Raw genomic sequence first — 14,932 nt, 5'->3', positions numbered from 1 at the left:
GCTGGGATGAAAGAAGTGTGTCACCACCACCTGGCTTGCCCTTGGCCTTTTTCACATGGGGTTAGTCCTTTTCACAGCTCAGGTCCTTGTTTTTGCAAAGTAAGCATTTTTCTGACTGCGCCATCTCCCTAGCCCTAAGTGAGAATGTCTCTCACTAAAAGAAAGACCTGGCTGAGCTAGGAGCATGCCTGTAACCCCAGCACCTAGGAGTGTGGGGCAAGAAGATTGAAAGTTTGAGAGTGACCTGGGCTAGATAGCAAGGTCTTGATAAGAGGAAGGAGAGAGAAGGAGAGAGAGAGAGAGAGAGAGAGAGAGAGAGAGAGAGAGAGAGAGAGAGAGAGAGAGAGAGAGAGAGGTTTTTCCTATTTCTATAAGGAACACCAAATATAAAAAGTATGACTCAGGTCTCAGCAGCAACAAAAAGAAAGATATCCGAAATAAGAAAGTGGCTTAAGCATTGATTTAATCATGTCCACTGCTGTGTGGAAGCAGTTTCACAGATCTATAATGAGGGTAAAAATGGCAGGAATTACAGGTGAAACAAAGTGTTTGGTCCTAGAGATGGCTTTTTCATGTTGGCTGTGAAGCCCCTGTGCTCTCTAGACAAACACTGCAGAGCCAGCCTCCTCGGCCGGAGAAGGGTGCTTCTGACACCTGCAGCATAAGGAACAGCAGCCGGACTTCCAGCCAGACAGAGAGCACTTTGGGGGTGATTTTGCAACTGTGGTCAGGAGATATTTGGTGCCATTTCATGTCATAGTTTGCTTTTAATTTTCAACCGTCTAAACTTGGGTATACTGCCACCAAGTGGTGGGATTTCCTCTAAGAGAAAGTATTTCTCTCTGCTTTTATACTTTTAAAAACTCCATTTGGTTGTATTCAAGACACACACAGAAAGGAAAAGGGAGATAGAGAGTGGGGGAGAGACAGAGAGACAGAAAGAGACAGAGACAGAGAAATACACACCAGTTATTTTGGGTCCCTGTGGCCACATCTGCCAATGCTCACCTATAACTCCACAATCTACTCCTAAGGACAGCCACAGCTTGGCTGAAAACTCCTTAACATGCAACAGCATCTGACAAACCTCCATGGCCAATAGCATTCTTGTTACTGATCCCAATCAAGCCTTTGTTCTTCGTTGTACATAGTTCAACAAATAATAGAGTCCAACTACTTGTATGTTTTATTATTGTGTTTCTTGTATGACAAATATATAGAATAAAATAAGTTGCTGGTCTTCATGCATTGGCTATGAGTGTGACTAGCAAACTATAGCCATTTTTTTCTTTTCTTTCCTTTATTTTTTAGGAAATAAAAGGTTTTTAAAGGTTGTTACCTGGCCAAAGGGTAATGGAACCCAGGGCTTCACCACTGCCCAGCAGCTGCTCTGCCAATGGGCACTGTACCAACTGGATGACTGTTATACGGCACTACAGATTGTTTCCGAGTGCTTGCCTGGACATGGGCTTGTCATTAGACCCTCTGGTTTAAGTTTTTCTTTTTCCTATTTTGATGTATCAATGCATTCTCAAAATGTTTATCAAGAGAACTCTTGGCTGAAATTTTAATCCATTTTATATAAAATTTCCCCCATTCCTGATCAAATTCAAGCTGTTTCCAAGTACTCATCTTTAGTCTGTAATTCTGTGTTGCATGTGAATGATGTGTGTGTCTGTCTGTCTGTATGGTGTCTGTCCTCTCTCTCTCTCTCACTCGTGTGTGTGTGTGTGTGTGTGTGTGTGTGTGTGTGTGTGTGTGTGTGTATGGTATTTGTGTGTGTGTGCTCATGTGTCCAAGGCTATATATATATATGCTGGACTGATCTTATATATATCAGATGCTTCTTGGCCTTGTGGATAAGAATGGAATTTTTTAACTTCACAAGTAATGAAAATAATTTTCCATTAAATACTCAAATACAAGCTGCAAATTTCAATTCAGACCTGCAGGCTGCATGTGAGTTTTAAGCTTATTAAAGTTTTCTCCATTTCTTTGAGAAACACAGAGCAACTGCCCTTCGTTCTTCCCTCTAGGTCATCTTTCCTCTCTAGGCTCTCTCCCTCCACTCCTTCAGCACAAGTTTTATGAGTACTTTATGAGTCATTTAGGCTTTGGGTGACAAGAGCATGTGGAGTGAAATGTCTCAGAGAGTAAGAATGCTGGTCTCAAGATGGAAAGCTCCGGAGATGGTTTCTATGGATACAAGAAGCATTGTTATCTTAGCAAAGTAGGGAAAGGAAAGCAAGCAAGCTGAAAGACAAAGGTACATAGACCCGGATTGTTTGAGGAAGAACCAGCATTAAAGATGGTCATGATTTGTCCTGTGGTAGGGGATGGGGATGGCTTGTCTCTGGCCCCCGCAGGTGGGTCTTGGTGAGGACCACATTTGGATGTGAAGTCATGGAAAAGCACATTCTTGAATGTATGAGGACAGAGGTGCAGATGGAGCCAACAGGCCTCTCCGGGTTCTTTGAAAAACCGTTTGCTCTTTCTGTACTGACTGAGTTTCGGCGAGCTCTCTCGACTTTATTTCTGGTTTTGTAGGTGAATATTTCAGGTGGGTTCCTTCACTGGTAAGGCATGAGAGGCAGGACACATGAACAAGATAGCATTAATGGTTAGATTTTCAACTTGCTAAGGCAGAAGCAATCTGGAATGGCTAGAAGTTCTATTAGCTCTTGTGGTAATTATGGTATAATTCCCGATTATTGGCCCTAGCAATTCTTTGAACCATTATTTGATAGGCTATGGAAAAGTATTACTCTCCTGTGTTGTCCAGTGGTCAGAGGATGTCTCTAGGTCTAGCCCTCTTACTCAGAGAATTGAAATAAAGGCTCACACAGACTTGTGAAAAGAGCAAGAGAACTTGACTCAAAGTAACACTGTAGAACAGGTCAGAACCTCTATCGGGGTGACAGTAGGTCATATGAGTAAAGGTATTCAAGGGCCCCAATTATTGTTTGTGACTTCTTTTTGTGGGAGTCAAAAAAAAAAAAAGGCCTTTGGCTGCTAACAGGTCCTAGAGAGGGTGATTCTCTATTTTGATTGACACATTGAGTTATAAAACCATGTACTGGCTGGTTTTATGTGTGGACTTGACACAAGCTAGAGTCATCAGAGAAGGAGCCTCAGTAGAAGAAATGCCTCCATAAGATCCAGCTTTAAGGCATTTTCTCAATCAGTGATCAATGGGGAGGGCTCAGCCCATTGTGGGTAGTGCCATCCCTGAGTTGGTGGTCCTAGGTTCTGTAAGAAAGCAGACTGAGCAAGCCAGGGGGAGCAAGCCAGCAAGCAGCACCCTTCCATGGCCTCTGCATCAATCAGATCTTGCCTCTGTTTGAGTTCCTGTCCTCACTTCCTTCAGTGATCAACAGCAATGTAGAAGTATAAGCCAAATAAATTCTTTCCTCCCCAACTTGCTTTTTGGTCATAATGTTTTGTTATAGCAATAGAAATCCTGACTAAGTCTCTAGGTTTCCATGTGCAGAAAAAGGTCCTAGGCTGTCAAGAACATTGAGGTGTGTGCATAATTCAAACCAACTTGAGTCCCAGGCTACTAAATTATTCCCTCTGCCTGCCTGCCCATACGTGCATGTTGATCATACTTTAAAATCTTTTGGTAGTTCTCCTTTGAAACATGAAATCTTATATCAAACTGGTGACAGGCAAATTTTGCTAAAAATTAAAAATGAAGAGTGGGTCAGAACTGTGAAGTCAGAGACAGTTCAACCAGTGGTTCACTGCATTCCTCTCAGCTTTGCTAATCCCCAAGATTAGCCGTGTCTTAGGGACAGGTCAGAACCCACCACCCTCATTTTTACCTGACCTCTTTAGAGAGCATATCTCCAGATATAATCACATTCTAGGGGACTGACCCTACAGGTTTGTTGGGTGGGAGGTCACTCTGTAAGACTGACCATTTATCATCTTTGATTTAAAAGGAAAAAAAATTGTCTGTAACTACACTTGGAAGTGTAAACTGAGGAAGATAGCTCATTAGCAAGTAGAAGTTAATTACAGTGAGTGAAGGGACAGTCTGCTCACTGTAATCTCAGCACAGTGTTGAGTAGAACGTGTCAGACAAAAAGAAGAAGAAGAAGCCTTGTCTCTCACTGGTCTTGTCTTCCAGGGATAAACGTTTGAGCTGATAAAGGAACATAATGGAAGTCAATCTTGCTTTAAGCCTCTGTTGTCTAGGTAATTGCTCAGCTCTGCTGTTTAAGAGTTTAGAGATTCCAGGTTTTTCTGAACTCCCTCAACAGACGTTTGGGACTTCCAGAAGCAAGCCTCTTCAGGGGAGCCTGGCCTGGTGAGAACCTTGGGTTTTGCTTTTACTTCTAGTCCTGAGGTCAGGAGCACACTGTTAAAACTGTGCTCTTAAAAATAGTTGTTGTTGTTGTTGTTTTTAAAGCTCTGTGTTATTTGATAATTAGTCTCTAGTGGGCTGATGAGGTTGCTGCTTAACGTTTCTTTTGTGACAGCCTTTGAAGTGAGGGCAATGGGTTATTGACCAGAGAGTGATTAGGGATTTATTGTGCTCTAATCTAAATTTTCTATTTTGTTTGTTAACCCCTACACATATCAAAAATTATCATTACATATCTAGCAATTAAAACCATGTGATGGTTTATGCTTTTTATTTATTTATTTATTTATTTGTTTGTTTGTTTGTTTGTTGGTTGGTTGGTTTTTCTAAGACAAAGTTTTTCTGTGTAACCACCTTACATGCCTTGAAATTCATTCTGTAGACCAGGCTGACCCTGAATTCACAAATTCACTGCCTCCCAAGTGCTGAGATTAAAGGCATGAATCACCACCCAGCTATGGCTTATGCTTATAAGTCCTAGCATGTCAAAGGCTGAGGCAGAAGGGCTACCATGAGTTCAAATCCAGCCTGGACTATAATATGAGACTCTCTCTCTCTCTCTCTCTCTCTCTCTCTCTCTCTCTCCTCTCTCTCCCTTTCTCTCTCCCTACACACAGAGAGAGAGAGAGAAAGAGAGACAGAGAGAAACACAAAATAATACAACAAACTCAAAACCATAAATCTGTTTCCTTTAAAAATTATATCATACTGAGTTTAATATGGCAAAAGCTACATTTCATAACAGTCCCCCCACCCCAATATTTCATCCTCCGCAAAGAGAATTATCCTGTAGTAACACCGGTCACTGTAGGTACATGGAGGTGCTCACCCATAAGACATTCTACTTGGAGACATCTCCAGATTAAATTGTGCCGTGCGGGTTGCATTTGAATGTAAAATGCTGGTACTGAGATGCAGAGGGAAGTAGCTCAAGTCTTCCTGCCAATGAGCTTCAATACTGAGGAAGAGATGAGTCAGAGAGTGGGTCTGTTTGTTTGTTTGTTGTTTGTTATGCTTTGTTTTTTGAGACAGGGTTTCTCTGTGTAACAGTCTTGGCTGTCCTGGAACTCAATTTGTAGACAGGGCTGGGCTTGAACTCACAGGTATTCATGCCTCTGCCTCCCAAGTGCCAGGATTAAAGGAGTGAGCCACCACCACCAGGCTGGGAGTGGCTCTCTTTAGGAGGAAGTAATAGGAAGTATGATAGGAGCACACAAAGGAAAGAGCCATAACCAAGACAGAGAGGAGGCCAAGGGAAGGCTCAAAACTGAGGGAGGCTTTACAGTGGGATTTGACAGGCAGGCTTACGATCAGAACACTTGAAGAGAGGACATTCAGAGTAGAGGGAAGAGCTAAGTATGTGGACATGGCCCGGAATCGGTGGGTGGGACGTGTCTGGGAGAGGATGGGAGAGTATTGTGGGGGATAAACTGAAAGGTAGATAGAGCCACATCTTGCATTGTCTTTTCTTGATTATCATCTGCAAACCTGGAGGCCCATTCCTCAGATAAGGTGGACCAAGCCATAGTTTGTGGGCTAGAGCTAGGCCTTATCATTGTCCTATTAAAGACAGACTGCTCAGAAGGCATTGCGAATGATCACTACTCCAAGGATGAGGAACACCGGGAGAGATAGGCAAATCAGTAGATTAGGGATGCTGCAGTGACCTGGGGAGAGAAAGCAGAAACCCAAAAGGATAGAGGAAGACAATGGAGTCATGGAGGATGAAAAAGGCTTTTCCTGCATGCAAAAGCACAGCCTCGCCCCTCACAGAGCAGTGTGATAGCCTCAAGGTGGGTTCTAACCCCAAAGGTCTGGAAGGTCAGCTTTGTGACATGTAAGAACCCTACATTCCAGAAGAGAGACCATTGCCCCGCAAAGCGTAAGGGCTTGTGAGAGCTTTAGTCAGACCTCTGCAGATTTCAGAAACTAGTCCATCTCTCTCACCCCCAGTTATATCAGCAGAAAGAAACATGCTGAAAACTATCGACCAAAGTACTACTGTTTGCTGCTGAGATTCCAGTGTGGAGACATGGGAGATGCTGAACACAGTGTTCTTCCTCAATAGTCACAGGGCACTCGAGGCCGGCCTGTGGGTCTATTAACACAGAGCTTTAGTTTCAGGTCCCAGAACTAAAAAAGAGAAACAAGAATTTAACTAAAACTCAGCATAATACCGTGAGTAAGATAGGGATGGAAAGGAAGCAAGATCATGGGAAGTCGTACGGAAGACACAGAGTTGCTAGATAAGAAAAAACCCTAACAGACTGTGAAACTCTGGCCATTTGCTGAGTTTCTGAGAAAGGTGGTGTAAGTATAGCCAAAGGAAAGAAGCAGACAGACGGGCAAATGCAGGTCTTCACTAATCACACGGCGGCAAGGGTGGCAGAAGATGAGATGGTCTGCAGCCCGAGAAGACATTTTGTGCTGCAGTTATAAAAAAGGAATCCCACACACCTGGCATCTAACTAGTAAGTCTAACCTCACCTAGTTTTCGTTATCAAACAATTATCTTCCCACCTGTCTCTGCACAATTAAACTTTATAACAAGCCCCTGACTTCCATACTGTTATTGTTTTGGCTTTTTGAATGGGCCACACAGAGAGGTTAAGCAACAAGCCCATCACCATACAGCTATCCTGCGGCATCGCTGAGAGATTAAGCACAGTCCATCTGACTCCAGAGTCCGTGCTCTTAGGCAGAACACTGATGTTGTTGTAGATTTGAAGGTGGGGGAAAAGAAGGGCTGGTTTAGTTGCTTGGTTGGCTTGTTAGTTAGGTTTTGTTTGTTTTAGTGTTTTTTTTTCTTCTTGAGCAATTTTATGAATGAGTCCTGCATTTACATAATTTCTACCACTTCTTTCCTCCAGCTCCTCTCATGGCACTCAGCTCCCCCAGATGCAACTCTCCCTCAAATTCATAACTTGGTTTATTATTACTGGGGTGTGAGTGTGTGTGTGTGTGTGTGTGTGTGTGTGTGTGACTACAACCTGCCGAGCCCGTTTAGTGCTGCTCATGTGTTGAGTGTTTGACAAAGTGCCCTGAATATGGGCTCTGTTGCTTTCACTCTCCCTTCAGTTTTTTTTTTTTTTCGTTTATTTTCTTTTTTCAAGTTGATAGATTGGAAAAAAAAAAAAAAAAAAAGAACAACCAGAAGAACCTCAAGAGGGCGCTGTCAAAGGCAAGAGCCTTGCCTGGGCCGAAGGCAGTCACAGCATTCACAGCAGTCCATTTTCTCTGGTAGCTAACCGCTTAAGTTGTGAGGGTGTTAGAGACTTGGAGATGAATTAGATGTGGTTTCGCCTTCAAGAAGTGCATAGTGCAGAGTGGGTAGCCAGGAGGCTTTCTTCTGCATGCAGACAGTTGCTAACCACATCATGGTGCACAGGGACTACTTCTTAGGGAAGTGTTGCTCGATGAAGAGAAGTTAGGAACAGAGGGAGTGGAAGACGGGGCCCTCTAAGCAGAGACTATTAAGAAGTAACAAGTAAAGGAAGATGAATGCACATGACAACCCACAGTTGTTCCTCATAGCTGGGAATTGAGCATGTGTGATCGCATGACACTCATCCAAAAACAGAGATAAATTAGACCAGATGTTGACGTTCATCCGGCTCATGTGCATCGTTTGAGCCCTAGTGAGGATTTTTAGATTAGCACTTCTGGGTGCCTGCTAAGGCTAGGCACCAGTGGCCCAAGTTAAGTTTAGTTAACATCATGAAGTTGAAGCCTTTGCATTCTTTTCATTTACATTATATCATGAGAGTTGGAGAGATGGCTCAGAAGTTAAGAGCACTGGCTGCTCTTCCAGAGGACCCAGGTTCAATTCCCAGCACCCACATGGCAGCTCACAACTGTCTGTAACTCCAGTTTCAGGGGAGCAATGTAGCTAGAGTTTTCCTGCCTTGTCCACAGTCAGGACAAATCTTTGTCACCCACCAGTCCCACAGCCTCTCAGACCCAACCAAGTAAACACAGAGACTTATATTACTTACAAACTGTATGGCCATGGCAGGCTTCTTGCTAACTGTTCGTATAACTTAAATTAATCCATTTCCATAAATCTATACCTTGCCACGTGGCTCATGGCTTACTGGCATCTTCACATGCTGCTTGTCATGGCGGTGGCTGGCAGTGACTCCTTCCACTTTCTGCCTTCCTGTTCTTTCTTTTCTCCTCTCTGCTAGTCCCACCTATACTTCCTGCCTAGCCACTGGCCATGACCAATCAAAGCAACACATTTGCCATTCCACAGCAGATCAGCATCCTCACACAGACAGATATGCAGGCAAGACACTAAATGCACATAAAACAATAAAAGGAGTATTTTTAAAAATAAAATAAATTAAATCATATCATGACAGAAGAGAACAGATGTTATGTCACATGGTCTTACTTTCAGTAGGTGCACATCTGGCTCTCATGTGACAGCCTGAAGTTCTGGAGTATTTTTTTTTCCTATTAAAAAACAATCAAGTACTTTTATAATTCTGCAACTGATTCTGTGACCAACAAAGCTCTGAAATGTGCCCAGAGCAGTAATAGAAAAGGACTCTCCTCTTATGCCTAAATAGCCATCATGTGTTTCAGTGTGAGTTGAATTGTATGTTTCTTCTTCCTCCCTTTTAAACAGGAATTGTTTGACAAAAGATGATGGAAAAAATCCTGGAGAAGTTAGATGCCCTGGATGAGAGTGCAAGGGTACTTGCAGCCATCAGATCAAAGGTATAGGAAGTGGAAGCTGAGAAGACTGTACCCATTAAAAAAACTAACATTTCAGATAAGATTTTTACTTTATAATTAATGATGCATTAATATGACAAATTCATTTATATCTTCATATAAATGGCTTTCAACTTAATAAGAAGATCATTTGAAAGTCATTTATCTAAGTAGATAATAAAAAGACTTATTAAGTAATCAAGGACATAATACAGTGGTAGAGAGCTGGCCTAGTATACTGATGCCCCAGGACAGCAAAAAAGAACAGCAATGATAACAATTAACTATACAAGATCACTTCTAGGTAGCTGTCATGTGCTAGGTCACATATGTATCAAAACTGCTTTAAAAAATACTGCCTCCCAAACACTAACCATGGCTACCCTCAGTTGTTACCAATATGCTAAGTATATACAAAGTTACTTAGTAGATACCAGAAAAACATCAAGTCCCACCTCTAACCAGGAAGTTATTTGCAATTGACAGCTACTGGAAGAGGGAAAAATCAGTTTTTTTCAATGGAGTGACATTCCAGGACAGGCCGCAAGCTCAGGAGCAATTGGTTAACACAAATTGGACTCTATATGTGTGGGATTGGTTTTGGTTTTGGGTTTTTTGTTTGTTTTAAGAAAGAAAAAAAGAACACAAAGTTGTGGGGCAGATCTCAGAGGAATAGGATAAGAGGAAATAATATGGTCAAAATGCAGTGTAGAAAATTCTCAAAAAAAAATAAGTAAAACTTTAAAAAGGAAAAGTAACATTTGTCATTGTTACTGGATTAAGAATAATTGAACTATATAGAAACAAAGTAAACTTAAATAGGTAGGACTCAGAATTCAAGGCAAAACAGTTAACAAAGATACTACTTCCCAAATACTAGAGTTTTAGCATATGAGTAAGTTGATTTTTGTTCCTGGGAAATTCTTTTCAAATTATATACTTTAGGCTCAGAGCAATTTACAGCTCCAACAGCCATCCAGCAGGGAAAAAACCTGCAGTTTAGTCTACTTGATTTCTCCAAGTCCTGCAGCCAAAGTGTGTGAGTGACATCACCAGCAATACGGTCTTACCTAGTTCAGTTCTGACAATCAGCTGTACAGACAATAGCCTTATCATTTTCATGGTCTTAGGAACGGACCTCCATGGGCAATCCTAGGGAGGCAACCCACCACTTACACTGAGGCCATCCCCTAACAGCCCTGTTGCTCTTGGAAGTGCCTTTTCAACTCACACTTCTTTCAAAATCTTTCATTGTTATTTCTACTGTTCTTCCATAATGTTCTTACTAATCCATTAAATGCTCAATATATCGTAAATATATATAATATATATAAACACATTATATAATTTAAAAACCTTTTTACACTCATTCCAAGAAAATGTTAATTAATCTTGGGATTTAAAAAACCAAGGGGATTTGTTAAGTCAGCAAGGTTCAATACAACAAGAACGATTCCATCACTTGAACCAATTGTTTCATCAAAACGACAGTGTTGAGTGTGGATGGAAGTGCTACCTCATCTAGCTTTCCCTGATCCACTGTCAATCACCTTTTAGGAGACATCTGGCCTCTTCATCCTGGGGTGCTACCGCTGCTGTAGGTCCACTGTACGTCTCCCCATCCCCAAGGGTCCCGAGTGAAGCCTGATGACTCTGATGCCCATAGAACAGGTCCGAAGGCATTCATGCATTGCCCTGGCATTCCCACCCCTGGAGCTGGCTCCCTGGGTGAGGATGACAAGCTCCAAGAAGGAACGGAGGCCTCACCTCTCCATCAGTGATACCTAACTGGTTAAAGACCTACAGGCTGAGTGAACAACCCCCACTCCAGTGTACTTTCTTGCAGGAAACAAATATAAAACATATTCTTTAGGGAAAATAATTGCCTACCCACAGGACAAGTTTAATCATTCCTTCTCATACTGTTCTATCCCTGTATCCATCTCTTGCTGGCCACTGCTTCTGGTACTTTGGGGAGCTGTCACTACTTAAAGTATACTTAGCTCCAGTGTCCATTGAAACACAAGTGTTTTGCACATTAGTCAGGAACCAACAAATGTACAGTTCACTGTGGAGTCTGCAATCACCATTTGCCAGTTACCTTGGGTACACTATCAAAGATTTCCTTTCTCCACACCAAGGAGTTGAAGCAGGAATGCCTGGTACCTCCCTGTATGTTACTCCTTTCACAATGATTAATTGGCACCCAGCCTTTAAAGCCTCCAAAGACTCATAAGCACAGTATTTGGATTTCTAGCAATCCCGTCTCACAGAAGTAACTTTGTTTGACAGGGATTTTACCACCTTTACTTTCAAGTAACCTGGTCCAATCATCCTTTTTCATCTCCTGAGTATTTTAGAACCTTCTGATGCCAACTTATCTGCCAGAGTGAGTCATTCAGATCTGCTACAGCTCTCCTTCCTCATAAAGATTGCATCCCACTGTAGAGCTCAGCAAGGCCACTGAAGACCCAGTTTGGTATTTGATGCCCATTCCTGTTCAGCTTTGTGGAACGGGCACCAAACACTGGCCCTCAAAGCCACATACCCCTCAATCATGCCTACCCATCCTCTGCTGTCTTCCAATCCCTGATATATGGGCACCCGAGCTGGCAATAACTGGCATGTAAGTGACAGTCCATCAGGAACCTGTCTCCCTCTGATTTCCTCTGATCCTACAGCCTTTGTCTGAAGGAGGAATGAGTATTCGATTACTTGGTTTCTCTGTTTCTACTGCACTCAGACTTGTCCACCCTGTGCCCCTTGACCTCAAAAGCTAAGCAATGAGAAGCTCTTCTTACCCAGAAGTCTTTCCTGGTTGAAGTTGTTCAGATACTGAATATCTCCTGCTTATCACAGTTTCCTACACTGTGCCTATTAGGGCTCTATCTGCATGCTGAGTCATAGGTTTTCCTTTGAGTTAACACTCAGACCTGAGGGCTCTCTTCTGTCACTTATATAGTGCGAATTCTAATTGGTTTTAATAATAAAATCTCAGAGTCAGATTTCAGGGTGAAAGCTGAAAGATCGGAGAAGCAGAGCAGCTAGCCACTAGAGAGACTTCTTACCTCTTGGAATCCTCAGACTGAAAGGGGCCCAGCTCCGGTCTCCACCCTGCCTTATCACTTCCTCTTTCTACCCAGCCATGTCACTTCCTGTTTCTTTCTCCCAAGTCCTGGGATCAAAGGCATGGGATCCCAAGTGCTGGGATTAAAGGTGAGTACCACCACTGCCAGGCCTCTAGTGGTTAGCTCCCCCACTCTGATCTACAGGCAAGCTTTATTTGTTAGAGCACAAGCAAAATATTACCACACGCTTACTTCACTCTCTTCTCACTCTCTAAACCTTCTCCTGGGTTCCGAGTCTTTGGTTGCCAGGAAGGGCTGTCTGACAGATCCAGCTTCTAATCTCCTCCCACAAAGTCCTCCCCGCTGTGAGAAATACCAAGTCAACACCTACATCTCATCCTTTTATTTCATCCTTTCTACCAAATCAGAAGCTAGTGTTGAGATTTGCATCTACATGCCTTTTTCCCATGGGAATTCCTTCCTTACATGGGTAAGTTCATTCTGGGTGGAAAGATGAACTTCAGTTACATGCATAGACCATACAAGTGATGCCATAGCTCGCTTACCATCATATCCACGCCATTTACCAGATTGTAATATATTATTTGGTCCATTAGCCAGTTGGAGAGCATCTCCTTACTTAGGTTGTAGACATCAGTCATCCAAAAGGAATGCCACCACATTCCACATAGAGGAAGATGATCACTCTGGGATATCTTGCAAGCATGCTGAACTCTCAGATGACTCAATCCTGGTTGCATGTCTTATCACCCATAATAGGAAGCATACAGCTGATAGTGCAGAAAAGAAGCACAATATCTCATATCATATGAGGAAAGAAAGCCATGTCAAGATTGCATACAAAAGATGCTCCACCCACAGATGGATCAATATCAGTAGCATGTCTTATTACCCATCACAGGGGACGTGTAGCTGCACCTCTCCAAATCATGTTTGATCGTTGGTCCCTGTAGAGATGTAAATTATATGATTCTTTCTGGAGAGACACAAGCAAACATCTCCTCACCACAGGAGGAGCACAGACAACAAATCAAAAAACTGGTGAACCCAGTGAGTTTATTGGGGTTAGTTATGACAGCATGCATGCCTCAGAGGCAGCTACATCACCAAACAGCCCACTCCGGCAGCAATGATAATGCATAAAAGCCATATCCTTGGATTCCCTTTGTTATTCGCAGGTGGCTCCACAGAAGAGATCCGTTTCCCCAGCAGCTGGTTACAACTTCTATAACTTGGGCAGGGACCTTGAAAATCTTTCTCAACTTCCCAAGTCTTATAAGTTTCATGAGCTTCCTGTCCTAAGGCCCTCCCACCTCCCTCCAGGCAGGAAGATTTCAATTCAGAGGAAATGAGTCTATAGCAATTATATAGTTCTCTCCTTAAATTCTATAAATTTAGAGTTAAAAAGGCTCCTGAATAGTTATCAGTGTGTTACCTTTATTGAATAGATGAGATAAGATTCATATAGGTCACACAGTAAAGGTATAAGGTTCTTTTCAAATTTTAATGCATAATGTTTTCAGTCTTTAATTTTAAATCTGAAATACTTTCCATTATTCCCTTACACATAAATTCTCTCTGTCCCTCTGTCTCTGTCTCTGTCTCTCTCCCTGTAGAGAAAGAGAGAATAATTTTTGTCCTTAATATACAGAATTTTGCCTGTCAAAAGAACACTTACTTTTTCATTTTGACTTCACTGTAGAAAGCCAACCCTCAGCTTAAACAGAGAGGAAATCCTTTGACCACACCTCTGCTGTTTGATCTTCAAGTGGAATTTGGAGGCACAATTACTCCACCTACATCTGAGACAGCAAAGATAACAGCTAAGTCATGTGACCTTAAGACGTCAAAAGTGTAACTATCATAATTCAGCAGAAAGTTTTAAAGCACTGTATTTGCTGTAGATTATCTGATAATGTAAGAAACTACAACTAGCCCAGCATAGTGGCACACACCTTGAATCCCAGCTCTCAGGAGGCAGAGGCTGGCAGAGCTCTGTGAGTTCAAGGAGAGATTTAAGAGGAGTTATATTTGGAGAATGGACTCATGGGATTATGGAGACTGGGGAGCCCCAGACAGGCCTTCTGCAGGCTGGAAACCTTGGGATGTTAATACCATGTTATGGCACCACAAAAAAGAAAGGAACCCCTGGTGTCTTTTACCCAAGGATGAGCCTGATTTATTCTGAAGAGCTCTGATCTCTCCTTCTGAACAAAGCCCACTCTTCCTATTTATTGAACAGCAAAGTAAATATGGTATTGAAAAGGGATGAGGAATTTCTGTCTTAACAATTTTTTGTTAAGCAACCTCATCAAGGAAGATACTCTTTTTCTGACTCTTTTGACTCAGAACAGCACACAAAGACACAAGCAAACATCATCAAATATTACCAGTCTATACTCACATATTGTTTTCAATATTTAGGGGAGGTTGAGGCATTGCTTTCAATACTTTGTTGCTTCAGTGAATGGCCTTAGGTCTAGTCACCACATCTTACGCACATACTTTGTTTGGAGTCAGGGCCATGGATGAGCAATGAAAGAGAAACAGGGAACATAACACTTCGTAGAGCCAATGCATAAGTCTGATTGCAATGTTTTTGTTTTTGCTTTTTTAAGGTCAATTAATTCCCAACAAGCTGAGTAGATTATACATAAGCAGAATAAGTACATGGTTATAAATGATAACTTGGTTACAAGTTGAGTGTTTGCTCTATAAAGGCCAGCTTCAAACAGCATTTCTCAGCAAAACC

The 14,932-nt window shown here is 42.2% G+C and overlaps 1 protein-coding gene across 8 annotated transcripts in view; it reads left to right on the top strand.

Moving 5' to 3' along the window:
- Positions 1 to 6,217: 6,217 nt before the first annotated feature.
- Positions 6,218 to 14,932, top strand: part of C2H1orf141 (chromosome 2 C1orf141 homolog) — a 60,256-nt gene continuing 51,541 nt past the window's right edge. For 5 of the 8 annotated variants that reach the window (XR_013049250.1, XR_013049249.1, XM_042271515.2 and 2 more), the window contains exons 1-3: positions 6,218 to 6,840; positions 9,003 to 9,094; positions 13,883 to 14,034. Coding sequence is in view for 5 of the 8 variants with exons in the window: in XM_042271515.2 (XP_042127449.2) it covers positions 9,020 to 9,094; positions 13,883 to 14,034 (227 nt within the window). In the remaining 3 variants the exon portion in view is untranslated. Of the gene's footprint in view, positions 6,866 to 8,908; positions 9,095 to 13,882; positions 14,035 to 14,932 lie in introns of all 8 variants that reach the window. The other 3 variants (XM_076564624.1, XR_013049251.1, XM_076564623.1) reach the window with 3 other exon arrangements.

This window comes from Peromyscus maniculatus, chromosome 2, assembly GCF_049852395.1.
Source record: "Peromyscus maniculatus bairdii isolate BWxNUB_F1_BW_parent chromosome 2, HU_Pman_BW_mat_3.1, whole genome shotgun sequence".
NCBI lineage: Eukaryota > Metazoa > Chordata > Mammalia > Rodentia > Cricetidae > Peromyscus > Peromyscus maniculatus.
This window is presented reverse-complemented; position numbering and strand designations above follow the sequence as displayed.